Source organism: Cebus imitator, unplaced genomic scaffold, assembly GCF_001604975.1.
Source record: "Cebus imitator isolate Cc_AM_T3 unplaced genomic scaffold, Cebus_imitator-1.0 Scaffold306, whole genome shotgun sequence".
Classification (NCBI taxonomy): domain Eukaryota; kingdom Metazoa; phylum Chordata; class Mammalia; order Primates; family Cebidae; genus Cebus; species Cebus imitator.
In genome coordinates, this window is record NW_016107621.1 from 369,900 (window position 1) to 382,916 (window position 13,017).

General features: G+C 50.3%; 2 protein-coding genes across 6 annotated transcripts in view; one reads left to right on the top strand and one right to left on the bottom strand.

The window, feature by feature from the left end:
* Positions 1-2,110, bottom strand: part of ZNF526 (zinc finger protein 526) — a 6,769-nt gene extending 4,659 nt beyond the window's left edge. Inside the window, exon 1 of one of the 2 annotated variants that reach the window (XM_017503108.1) lies at positions 1,998-2,110. Coding sequence is in view for 1 of the 2 variants with exons in the window: in XM_017503107.2 (XP_017358596.1) it covers positions 1,998-2,088 (91 nt within the window). In the remaining variant the exon portion in view is untranslated. The remainder of the gene's footprint in view (positions 1-1,997) is intronic. The other variant, XM_017503107.2, reaches the window with a different exon arrangement.
* Positions 2,111-3,307: 1,197 nt separating this feature from the next.
* Positions 3,308-13,017, top strand: part of DEDD2 (death effector domain containing 2) — a 21,992-nt gene continuing 12,282 nt past the window's right edge. The window contains exons 1-4 of one of the 4 annotated variants that reach the window (XM_017503148.2): positions 3,308-3,491; positions 4,693-5,058; positions 6,482-6,601; positions 12,390-12,530. In XM_017503148.2, the coding sequence (XP_017358637.1) occupies positions 4,731-5,058; positions 6,482-6,601; positions 12,390-12,530 (589 nt within the window). In that variant the 5' untranslated portion in view covers positions 3,308-3,491; positions 4,693-4,730. Of the gene's footprint in view, positions 3,492-3,588; positions 4,165-4,185; positions 4,475-4,692; positions 5,059-6,481; positions 6,602-12,389; positions 12,531-13,017 lie in introns of those variants that run through there. The other 3 variants (XM_017503149.2, XM_017503147.2, XM_037729433.1) reach the window with 3 other exon arrangements.

Consider the following 13,017-nt stretch of genomic DNA (forward strand, 5'->3'; position numbering starts at 1 on the left):
CCCAGGCTGGAGTGCAATGGAGCAATCTCAGCTCACTGCAACCTCTGCCTCCCAGATTCAAGCGATTCTCCTGTCTCGGCCTCCCGAGTAGCTAGGATTACAGGCAGGAGCCACCTCATCTGGCTAATTTTGTATTTTTAGTACAGATGGGATTTCTCCATAGTTGGTCAGGCTGGTCTCAAACTCCCGACCTGAGGTGATCTGCCCGCCTCAGTCTTCCAAAGTGCTGGGATTACAGGCATGAGCTACTGAGCCCAGGCTTTTTCTTCTTTTTGAGACAGAGTCTCATTCTGTTGCCCAGGCTGTACTGCAATGGTGCGATCTTGGCTCACTGCAGCCTCCACCTTCTGGACTCAGGAGATCCTCCTGCCTCAGCCTCTTGAGTAACTGGGACCAGAAGTATCTGCCGCCATGCCTGGCAAAAGTTTATTTTAATTTATTTTATTTTACTTTTTCTGAGATGGAGTCTTACTCTCCCGCCCCAGCTGGAGTTCTGCCTCCTGGGTTCAAGCAATTTTCCCAGCTCAGTCTCCTGAGTAGCTGGAACTAGAGGCATTCACCACCACACCTGGCTAATTTTTATATTTTTAGTAGAGATGGGGTTTCACCATGTTGCCCAGGCTGGCCTTAAACTCCTGACCTCAAAAGATCCACCCCCCGTGGCCTCCCAAAGTGCTGGGATTAAAGGAGTATGCCACCACACCCTGTCCCTGGCTAATTTTTAAATTATTTGTAGACAGAAGGTCTCCCTATGTTGCCCAACTGGTCTTTTTTTTTTTTTTTTTTTTGGGTGCGATTTCCCTCACTGCAACCTCCACCTCCCAGATTCAAGTGATTCTCCTGCCTCAGCCTCCCCAGTAGCTGGGACTACAGGCACGTGCTACCACGCCCAGCTAATTTTTGTATTTTTTTAGTAGAGACGGGGTTTTCACCGTGTTGGCCAGGATGGTCTCGATCTCTTTCTTTTCTTTTTTTTTTCTGCTGTGGTCCAGATAGGTCTCGATCTCTTGACCCCATGATCCGTCTGAAAGTGCTGGGATTACAGGCGTGGGCCACCGCGCCCAGCCCCCAGGCTGGTCTTGAACTTCTGGGCTCAAGCAATCCTTCCACCTAGGCCTCCCAAGGCGCTGGAATTACAGGTGTAAGTCACCGTGCCTGGCCGACCCTGAGTAGAACTGTCCCCCTGTGCACAGTCCATTTCTACCATTCTACCAGACCAACTCTCTCATTAGACTGTGAATTCCCAAAATACACAGCCCAGTATAGGGCCCTGCTCTCAGTTAATGCCCAATGAATACTCCTTGAGTAAATTATTCACTAGAGGACCAGGAGCTAAACTTTCCTTATCTACTATTCTAATCCCCTTCCTAATTTTTGAGTTGCCAGGCCCCTGCACACAACAGCCATTCCATAAAGGATCTTCCTGGAAGCAGGCAAACAGGGACCCGAGAGTTCCATATTTCCTTGATTACAGCTCCACTTCCAAGAGAAAACTCTGTTAGGGCGAGGCCCAATGCCTACTGCAAAGCTCGCACAAAGCAGGTACCCAATAAATGTCTACGAGGTGGCCCGGGAGACTTGAAATTTGCCCTTTCCTTGTCTAAGATTCTTTTTGCCATTCTTGAACTGTGAACTACTCGGGGAAGGATTGGGGATTTTTCACACAGTAGCTAACATGAAGTCTTTCCAGAAAGGAACCCAGCAGGGACCTGGGAATTCGACTTTCCCGCTTCACAACGCTTTTCTCCTACCAGACTCATCTCCTCCGCAGGGTGAGAGCTCCCAGCAGTGGGCGGTGGGCGAGTTCCAGCGTAGGCTCCCGCACACTAAAGGAGCCCGAGGGCACACAGGAAGGAACGCTCTCCTTCCAGCCCGCGCCGCTCCTGCTCTAGCGCAGGCCCCACGGCTCTTAGACACCCGCAGACCCCTTAGTTTTCCTTCCGCCCTCTCCGTCCGCCCAGCTCTCTCTTCCCTGTCCCGCCCCGCGGCGCCCTCACCCGTTTCTCTTATCTCCTGCAGCCCCTGCAGCTCTTGACACAGACCCTCCGCTCCAGGCGAGTGGGACCCCTCACTATCCACACCTCCCATTGGGCGGTGCCCTTATCCGTGGAGGCCAATCAGAGCCCGCAGCGCAGGGCACGCGACCTTGCGCCTGCGTATTGCCACTCAGGTGGGGCTCCGGAGTTATCCACGCACACAACTGCGCCCTGTGGGCGGGGCTCAGGGCGCGGAGACGCGCCTGCGCAGTTCTCTGGGTCGCCCGGCTAAGTGTCTGAAAGTTCAATAAAGAGATGTGGACAACCTTTGGTGAGCGTTGGGCCCATGAAGTGAGCTGAGCGGCGGGAGACCTTGACAGAGGTGTCATTTCAAAGCTGAAAAGACTGAGCATTTCTGAGAATACAGTTTTGGAGCCCGAGACACTTGGAAATTCTCCTCCCCGGGCCTCAAGTTTTATCGGTGTGAAGTGGGCTTGAGTCACAGCCACTTCAAAGGGGATTGGATATCACACATGCACAGCGCTCATACACCGTAGGTGCCCACTACAACTCACCTAGCAAGACAGATTCCTTCACAGTTTGTTAAATTGCTTTCCTATTCTTCCTACTCTTCGTTTGATTTAATGATAGTCACTTACCGGGTGGCCCTTGTGAGTTTAGCCCAGGACTATGCTTCCGTAGCTTACCATTGCCATCCATTTGTTTCACAAGTAGGAAAACTGAGGCCCAGAGAGGGGAAGAGATTTTTTGGGGGTTATGTTTGCTTTTTGAGACAGAATCTCGCCCTTTCGCCCAGGCTGGAGTGCAATGGCGCGATCTCTGCTCACTGCAACCTCCATCTCCCTGGTTTAAGCGATTCTCTTGCCTCAGCCTCCGAAGTAGTTGGGATTACGGGCGCGTGCCACCACGCCCGGCTAAGTAGAGACAGGGTTTCTCCTTGTTGGCCAGGCTGGTCTAGAACTCCTGGCCTCGTGTGATCTGCCCATCTCGGCCTCCCACAGTGCTGAGATTACAGATGTGAGCTTTCCGAGTCTTTTGAATTCGCTGCTGCGGCTCAAGCAGAGTCAGTATTGGGCCAGTGCTAGGCAGAACCCAGGTCTCCCGACTCCCAAGAGGAGTTAATTCTGGGCATGGGAACCGGTCCAGGGAGGGTGCTGGTCTCAAGCAAGGGCAGGCCCTGACCTTGAATCACCTAAGCGGGGAGCGGGGTGGCCATCACACCCAAGGCCCCACAGTGAGGAGACGCAGATACACCACAGCCTAGACGCTGATTCCTCGGAAGATCCTCTGTAGTTGTTGCAAGTTAGGGAACGGATATCTTGGCGACCCCGTTAGACAGAGATTGGGAGAGGTTACAGAGGGGCCGTTTTTGGCTCTGGGTGGAGACGTCTGACTGTGATGGGGATTGTGACGGACGCCATCGAGATGTCCACAGTCGGAAAGGAAGGTTCTGTTGCGGCTTGGAAGGATTGGGAGGAGGTATCGGTCCTGAAGGTGACATTAGGGAGTTCTGGTCTCTATCAGGGGAAGGGACTTATAGATTGGGATGGGGAGGGGATTTCCAGTTGGGATCATGAGACAGCATAGGTGAGATGTAGATTCCTTCTTGTCACTAGAAGTGAGGGACAATCTAATGGAGAGTGCCCAGGACCAGATCATATAAGGCCTGGGAGTTACTGGGAGCCGAGAATGTATAGTGCTTGTGTTCGTTTGCCACGGGCAAGTAGGGGCAGTGGTGAGGTGGGCGTCTAGGTTGTGATCAGGAGGGGGCTGTAGTCCATGGGATGGATAGTTCCAACTACTCGTGACGTGGTGCTACAGGGCCCCGGTGGCTTGAGTCACGGGCATTAGGTAGGTGCTTGGAATCGGGTATCAGATACAGCCCTCGAAGCTACGCGCTCTCGCTCTGCGCAAGCGCAGCACCCGTGAGCCAAGACGCCTCGATTGGGGGCGGGGCTTGGGGGCCCCGTTCTGCGCATGCGCTTAAGGGGCGTGGCGTTCGCACCTGCGCGAGTTGGGGGAAGGAGGCGGGGCGAGGTGACGCAGGCGTAATAATAGAGAAGGTGCCAGAAAGATCCAAAACAAGTGGCTGCAGCCGTCGCCCAGGAGTCACTGGACGCCAGACTCTGGTGAGGATTCAGAGAGGCCTAATGGTGATTGGTGGCGGGTAGATAGAACCACCTGGGCGCTGGGGAGCCGGCGGGGCCGCCCTTGCAGGGCGAGGGTGTCGGGTTCGGACGGTACCACCTGTGTGGAGCAAAGTGACTTCCTGGGTCGCTCCTCCGTGTAGGGGGCAGAGGGTCACTTTCGGGCGGTACCACTTGCGTAGAGCCGGTGGACTCATCGGACGGTACCACTGCACGGAGCCAAGCGGCTCGTCTGGTCAGTCCTATCCAGAGTCAGGGGCAGTCGGCAGGGAGCCCCAGGGTGGGCCCCGAGGCTTGTCGGGGCCGGAGGAGAGCTTGGAACGTACCACGGTGAGGGGGCAGAAGCCAAGCGGGCTCTGGCGTCCCGATCTGTTCCTAGGGGACCTCTGGCGGGGCCATTCCCTCCTGGGGGAGGGGGAGGCCGAGGCGGTTGGGGGTGCGGGTGCGGCCCTGCCCGGCGCGACGGGGCGGGGGAGACGCGCTGGCGGTGTGGGGTTCGGGCCTCCGCGTCGCTGACCACTGCCCCCTCCTCGCTGTGTGGGTTCTAGGCCGGGTTCTGAGCTTGTTCCGCCTCCCTCCCCCGGGAATGGCGCTATCCGGGTCGACCCCGGCCCCGTGCTGGGAGGAGGATGAGTGCCTGGACTACTACGGGATGCTGTCGCTTCACCGTATGTTCGAGGTGGTGGGCGGGCAACTGACCGAGTGCGAGCTGGAGCTCCTGGCTTTTCTGCTGGACGAGGCCCCTGGCGCCGCCGGCGGGTTAGCCCGGGCCCGCAGCGGCCTAGAGCTCCTGCTAGAGCTGGAGCGCCGCGGGCAGTGCGACGAGAGCAATCTGCGGCTGCTGGGGCAACTCCTGCGCGTGCTGGCCCGCCACGACCTGCTGCCGCACCTGGCGCGCAAGCGGCGCCGGCCAGGTACGGTTGAATGGGAGGGTGTCACACTTCCTGGGAGGAGAGGGCCTGGCTCCCGCTGGGTCTCCCTGGTGCTCTGATATGGACAGTGCCATATCAGGCAGCTTACGTCCCATTCCACTCCTCCCTCTTCCCACAATATCAGTGAGAAACACAAGAGGGAGGAAGCCTGGCTTTGGGAGGGGTGAGCTAGTGGAATTTGGCCACATCAGTGATGATGATTATGGCTCCTGTTTACGGAGGGCTTGTTTCCTGCCAGGCACAGCTGTAAGCCCTTCATGTAAACTAGTACCATATAGCCTCCCAGTAATCCCACAAGGAAGTCTTGTTACTGTCTTCTCCGGAACTGGGAAGATACCAAGTTCAGAGAAGTTAAGCAGTTTGCATATATAATAACAATCCTGTTTGCTGGGCCTAGGGAATACAGGATGATGGGGCTGACAAGGTGTTTGTTCCATGAAGTTTAATGGGGCAATGAGACAATAAGGCAGAGAACTTACTTTTAGATGCTGTTGTAGGAAGACTAAAAGTAATGGAATAGAGAGAGTCAGGAGGGCAGCAAGGTGAAGGGAGGCTTTGCCTTGAGGTTGCCCTGCCAGCCATGCATAGGCCCTAGGGGAGAAAATCCCAAGGGAGCATCCAAGGCCTGAGGTGGGAATGAGTTTGGCATCATCAGAGGCCAGTGTGGCAGGAGCAGAGGGGACCTAAGCTAGGGGAGAGAGGCAGGTGAGAAGTTATGTCATGAAGGGGCTTGCAGAGAACATAGATAGCAAGTGTGGGAGCCAGGTTTCAAACCCAGCCAGCTTGTTCCCAGAGTTGATGTCCTTAATCCTTGTGAAGGAAGTGCCCCCGAAGGATAGCAGTCTCGAGGTGAGAAGCTGGGAGGGGTTCAGGCTGCCAGTTGTCCTGTGCATGCATAGACTCTCGAACCATTGTCTGGGTTACTAAAGGTGCAGTGGCTAGTTTGGGTAGGGGAGATTATGGCCTTCCCTGGCCTAGAGTTAGCCCACAGGATTTAGGTAAGCAGGAGACAGACAGCTGTAGGGAAGAGCTGACAGTGTTTTGGGATATGTATGTTTGAAGATCAGGCTCTAGAAGAATGGATTTGGGAACCTGCACAGAGGCTGCTTACTGCTTGGTGAGAGCTGGGGGCAGTTGATTCAAAGGCCAAGGGCCACTGCAGGGGTCCTGTCCTTGACAGAATAACGCTGACAGTTTGAGCTGCTGTAGACATGAGTTAGATTGCCGAAAGTGGTGATGAGTTCTCTGTCTCAGGAAACAACCTCTGCTGGAGGTGGAGAGTGAGTAGGTATATTGGGCTTTGACCTCTGGGGAACTTAGGCACCCTGTGGTGCAGGCATTCTTCCAGGGGTGGGAATAAGGGCCAGGAGGCTGACTGCTTCTTCCCATTCTTCTTTTCCTCCAGTGTCTCCAGAACGCTATAGCTATGGCACCTCCAGCTCTTCAAAGAGGACAGAGGGTAGCTGCCGTCGCCGTCGGCAGTCAAGCAGTTCTGCAAATTCTCAGCAGGGTCAGTGGGAGACAGGTAAGCCCAGCTGGGTAGGTGTGATGGCAGCACCCCTCTTTTCCTTATGAACTGTGTCCATCAAGGAAGGGGCCTGAGGGGTTATTCTTATTTTCACTGTGTGTGTGTGTGTGTGTGTTTTCATGGCTACAGAAACTCTGTTCTGAAGCAACATACAGAATTTGTTGCACATGGTTTCATATTCCATTTAAATGGTATCACATTGTGTGTATTACTCTGTACTTGGCTATTTTTGCCAGACATGTTTCTGAGATTTATTCATGCTGAGTGTCTAATTGGTTTCTTTTAATTGCCATGCCCCAATTAACTTATTCTCCTCACTGGCTCAGTTTCTTTTTTTTTTTTTTTTTTTTTTGGTCTGTTTTTTCCAAGATAGGGGCTTGGTCTGACAGTGGAGAAATCGTAGCTCTCTGCAGTTTCTAACTCCTGGGCTAAAGCTATCCTCACGCGTCTGCCTCTCAAGGAGCTGGACTGCAGGTGCATGTCACCATGCCTGGCTAATTTTTTCATCCTTTATAGAGTTAGGGTCTCCCTGTTTTTGACCTGGCTGGTCTTAAACTCATGGCCTCAAGCGATCCTCCCATCTCAGCCTCCCAAAGTGCTGGATTACAGACATAAGTCATCATGCCCAGCCACTCTTTGTTTGTTTTGAGGCAAGAGTCTCACTCTGTCACCCAGTCTGGGGTGTGGTGGTGTGATCTTGGCTCTATGCAACCTCCACCTCTCAGGTTCAAGCAATTCTCCTGCCTCAGCCTCCCAAGTAGCTAGAACTACAGGGGCATGCCACCATGCCCAGTTAATTTTTTTGTATTTTTAGTGGAGATGGAGTTTCACCATGTTGACCAGGCTGGTCTTAAACTCCTGGCCTCAAGAGACCCACCTACCTCAGCCTCCCAAAGCACTGGGATTACAGGCATGAGCCACTGTGCCCTGCCCACTTCTCATTTTTTTATTATGTGAAATTTCAAACTTAGAAGCTGAAAGATTAGTACAGTAAACATTTACTTAGTTTCAGTAATTCTTAAGATTTTGCCACTTTTGCTTTATGTGTGTATGTAATTCTCGTTTTTTAGTTGAAACCTTTGCAAGTAAATCACAGACATCAGGATGCTTTACCCCTAAATTAGGCATCCATGGAGAATAAAGATATTCTCCTATACCTCTTTATGACCATTATCATACCTAAGAAAATAAACATGAATTCCCTGATATTCTAATGGTTTATTTAAAAATATCCCCAGATTGTGGGACCGTTCAGAATCTGTTCATAGTTGAGTTGGTATGTATTCAGTTGTTATGTCTCCTTAGTCTCCTGCCGAACTCCCTCTACATCCTATACCTTTTTTTCCCCCGGTAACATTGATTTATTAACCCTCGCAGGCTGGTTGTTTTGTAGAATGTCCTGATTGTTTCTCTGTCTATTTCCTGATGGAGTCATTTAACTTGCCTCTGTTTCCTTTACATTTCTTGTTAAATGGGAATCGTGTCCGAGACTTGCTTAGATTCAGTTTATACGTTTTTGACAGGAATAGTCTTTGGTTGCTGCCATCTAGTTCATATTGGAGTACATCCCCAGGCATGTAAGGCCTGGCTTTTCCTGTGTGGGAAAGTTTGATCACTCGGTTAAGGGGATAGCTGCCCTGTTTGTCCATTGTGAAGGGACATTTAGTTCTTATGGCTAGTAAGCAGTCTGTGGAGTGGTACTTTGGCATGTCCTGTTCCCTAATAGCCATTTACTCAGTGGATTTTGCATCTGTGAGCTCTGCCTGAACCAGTTATCATATTGGTATTTGCAAAATAGTGATTTTTCTAATTTGTTTTTTCCTTCTCTGTTAGCTGGAATTCTTTCAAGAGATATTCCCCTAGTGCCCCTTTGAGTTTGAGTATCACTACAGACTCACTATTTATTGACTTGTTACAGTCAGTCATTCTTCCTCAGTTCCAGTTGACTAGCCTCTTGTGTCTTCTTCATGTGTTTATATCATTCTTTGGGTGCTTCCTGCTTTGTGGCACTGCAAGATGTCCTCGGCTCATTTTGAACTTTCCCTTCCCCACCTTAGAATCAGCTGTTTTTCAAGGTAGTTGTGGTATTTAGAGACCAAAACCTGGCTGCTGAGTGTGTGTAATGTTTCTAGGTTCTTTCGGTGAACAGTGCTAGAGACTTTACTTTTCAAAAAGTTTCTGTTAGTATTTTAAATTTAAAATTAACATTAAAGCCATGTGTGGTGGCTCATGCCTGTAATCCTAGTGCTTTGGGAGGCTGAGGCAGGAGAATTGCTTCAGCCCAGGAGTTTGAGGCCAGCATTGCAAAACCCTGTCTCTATAAAAAGTACAAAAAATTAGCCTGGCGTGGTGATGTATGTGTGTTGTCTCAGCTAGTCAGGACGCTGAGGTGGGAGGATTGCTTGAGTCGAGGCAGTGGAGCTTGCAGTGAGCTGAGATCACGTCATTGCCCTCCAGTCTGGGTGACAGAGCAAGAACCTGTCTCGGAAAAAATAAAAAAGCTGGGCGTAGTGGCATGCCATTGGACTTCAGCTTGGACAATAGAACAAGACCCCAACTCTAAACAAAGAAACAAAAACATTACACTTTTTTTTTTTTTTTTTTTTTTTTTGAGACGAAGTCTCGCTCTGTTACCCAGGCTGGAGTGCAATGCCATGATCTTGGCTCACTTCATCCTCTGCCTTGCGGGTTCAAGCAATTCTCCTGCCTCAGCCTCCTGAGTAGCTGGTATCTGGGATTACAGGCGCCCGCCACCACGCCCGACTGATTTTTGTACTTTGAGTAGAGATGGGGTTTCGCCATGTTGGCCAGGCTGGTCTGGAACTCCTGATCTCAGGTGATCCACCCGTCTTGGCCTCCCAAAGAAAGTGCTGGGATTATAGGCATAAGCCACCGTGTCTGGCCAGACTTTTTTTTGAGTGCAGTAGCGCGATCTTGGCTCACTACAACCTCTGTCTACCAGGTTCACGCGATCCTCCCGCCTTAGTCTCTCGAGTAGTTGGGACTACAGGTATATACCACCACCCCTGGCTAACTTTGTATTTTTAGTAGGGATGGGGTTTTACCATGTTGGCCAGGTTGGTCTTGAACTCCTGACCTCAGGTAACCTGCTTGCCTTGGCCTCCCAAAGTGCTGGAATTATAGGCGTGAGCCACCACTCCCAGCCAGACTTTTTTATTTTTATTTATTTATTTTTGAGACTGTTTCGCTGTTGTTGCCTAGGTTGGAGTGTAGTGGCACAGTTTTGGCTCACTGCAACCTCAGTGATTCTTCTGCCTCAGTCTCTTGAGTGGCTGGGATTACTACCCAGGAGGCTGTAATTAGTAGTGCCACCATGCCCAACTCATTTTGTATTTTTGGTAGAGACAGGGTTTCTCCATGTTGGTCAGGCTGGTCTTGAACTCCCAACTTCAGGTGGTCTGCCCACCATGGCCTCCCAAAGTGCTGGGATTACAGGCATTAGTCGCTGCCAGACCCCAGCCAGATTTTTTATACTGAAAGTCTTTGCTTTTAATAACATTGAGATGTGGATTTGCATAATTTATTTTACAACAGTAATGAAATAGCATCAAAATAACAAAGTCACTACAACTACTTACTGTATCTAGTAATTGAAACAGATTTTATTTGTGGTTCTTGTTCTCTGAGCATATCCCATTGAGATTTTACAGTCAGAATTTTCTTCAAGTTACTTGAAATAATTCTTTTATCTGAGTATTCATGTTACTAATTGTGTATACAGTCAGGCTTATTTGTTTCTTTTTTCTGAGGGGTTTTGTTTCCTAGGCTGGAGTCCAGTTGTGCAATCACTGCTTACTGCAGCCTAGACCTCCTGGGCTCAAGTAGTCATCCCACCTCAGCCTCGTGAGTAACTGGAACTACAGGCACATGCCACCACACCTGGCTGATTTTTTTTTTTTCTAATTTTAAATTTGTCTTTTTTTTTTTTTTTTTTTTTTTTTTTTTTTTTTTTTTTTTTTTTTTTTTTTTTAAGACGGGGTTTCACCATGTTGGTCAGGCTGATATTGAACTCCCGACCTCAGGTGATCTGCCCGTCTTGGCATCCAGAGTGCTTGGATTACAGGCGTGAGCCACCAGGACTGGCCTAAATTTTTCTTTTTTTGAAAGGCAGTGTTGCTGTGTCACCAGACTGGAGTGCAGTGGTGCGATCTCAGCTCACTGCAACCTCTGCCTCCTGGGTTCAAGCAATTCTTCTGCCTCAGTCTTCCGAAATAGCTGGGACTACAGGCGCCTGCCACTATGCCCAGCTAATTTTTGTATTTTTAGTAGAGACAGGGTTTCATCATGTTGGCCAGGGTGGTCTCAATCTCTTGAGCTCATGATCTGCCCGCCTCGACCTCTCAGCGTGCTGGGATTACAGGCGTGAGCCACTGTGCCTGGCCTTTTAAAAAAAAAAAATGGAGACAGGGTTTTTCCATGTTGCCCAGGTTCCAGCTTGGTCTTGAACTCCTGGGCTGCAGGCTGGGATTACAAACATGAGCCACAGCATCCGGCCAGGTTCATTTTCTTCTGTTTGTGTTTTTTATTTTAATTTTTTTTTGAGACGGTCTCATGCTGTTGCTCAGGCTGTAGTTCAGTGGCACAATCTCGGCTCACTGCAGCCTCTGCCTCCTGGATTCAAGTGGTTTTCCTGCCTCAGCTTCCCGAGTAGCTGGGATTACAGGCAGGCACCATCACTCCTAGCTGATTTTTGTATTTTTAGCAGAGATGAGGTTTTACTATGTTGGCCAGGCTGGTCTCGAGCTCCTGATCTCAAGTGATCCAGCTGCCTCCAAAGTGCTAGAATTATAGGCGGCAACCACTGTGTGTCCAGCCTCTTTGTGTTAATTTCATGTTTTATTTCCCTACAACATTTTAAATGTGTAAATCAGTTACATGAGTCAAAAGACAAAACTGAAGTGTGGGTCCAGGCTTGGTGCCTCACGCCTGTAATGGCAGAACTTTGGGAGGCCAAGGGCTGGGGGTGGATCACCTGAGGTCAGGAGTTCAAGACCAGCCTGGACAAAATGGTGAAACCCCGTCTCTACTAAAAATACAAAAAATTAGCTGGGTGTCCTGGTGGTAATCCTAGCTACTCAGGATCCTGAGGCAGGAGAATTGCTTGAACCCGGGAGGCGGGAGTTGCAGTGAGCTGAGGTCATGCCATTGTACTTCAGCCTGGGCAAAGAGCAAAACTCCATCCATCTCAAAAAAAAAACCAAGTATGAAAATAAGGTATTTTTAGATATGTCATTTCTACTGTTGGGCTCCCACCATCCCGAGTTCATTCATTTCTAGTCTATTCTTTCAGTGTTTCATTTTGCACATACATATCATCTTTCTTTCCCTCCTTTTTTGTTCAAAGTATAGCACACTGTAGACACTTATTTTATATCTTGCTTTATTTTCCTAAACAGTCTGTCCTGGAGATCACCCTGTATTCCTGTTTCTTCTTGCCGTATATGTTGTCTCTGATTTTCATCACGATTAACCGTACCCTGGTGGGGGTTGTTGTGTTTGTCTCCTGGTGTAAGTGTACAGGGATTTCTCTAGGGTTACACCTGGAGTGGGCCTGCTGTAGCAGGTGGGGTGTCCTTATCTGCCCTTTTAGATGATGCTAGGTATGGTACTCTTCATCTTTCAGACAGGGCCACTGAGGAAGGGAGACAGTGGGGCTCACTCAGGGGCTTAGTACTGAGACCATCTTGAGTTCTTTTCCAGGCATCTATCTGGGCACTCTAGCTGTCATCTTGGTCCTCAGCTTGCCTCATTTTTTTCTCCTCAGGCTCCCCCCCAACCAAGCGGCAGCGGCGGAGTCGGGGTCGGCCTAGTGGTGGTGCCAGACGGCGGCGGAGAGGGGCCCCAGCAGCACCCCAGCAGCAGCCGGAGCCTGCCAGACCTTCCTCCGAAGGCAAAGTGACCTGTGGTAGGTGCCTGGGGGCCTTGGCAATGCATGTAGAATGCCCAGGGAAGACTATAGAGGCAGAGGGTGGGAGGAATGAGCATTGTCTGGGGCATATGACACACCCAGAAGATGGGTGGCAGCCCTCGTTCACCGCAGTGGAATTCTTCTCCTTTCTCTTGCCATCTTGTCTGTCTATATCCTGCCCATTGTTGTAGTGTCAGATCTTGTGCCACCTCCTTCAAGAAGCCTTTCCTGACAATCCCCTGCCCTAGTTTTCATTTGTGTGTTCAGCAAACAATCTGCAGGGGTTTCCTTATTTAGACATTTCTTGTGTAGTGGCAGCATATCAAGCGGGGAAAAACAACGATCCTGGGTCAGGCTGCCTGATTTACATCCTGGTCTTGGCCCTTAAATAAATTGTCTGATTTCGGGCTAGTAATTGAACCTGTCCACCTGTTCGCTCCTTCCCTCTCTTCCCTCTTCCCTGCCCTCCCCTCCCTTCCCTCCC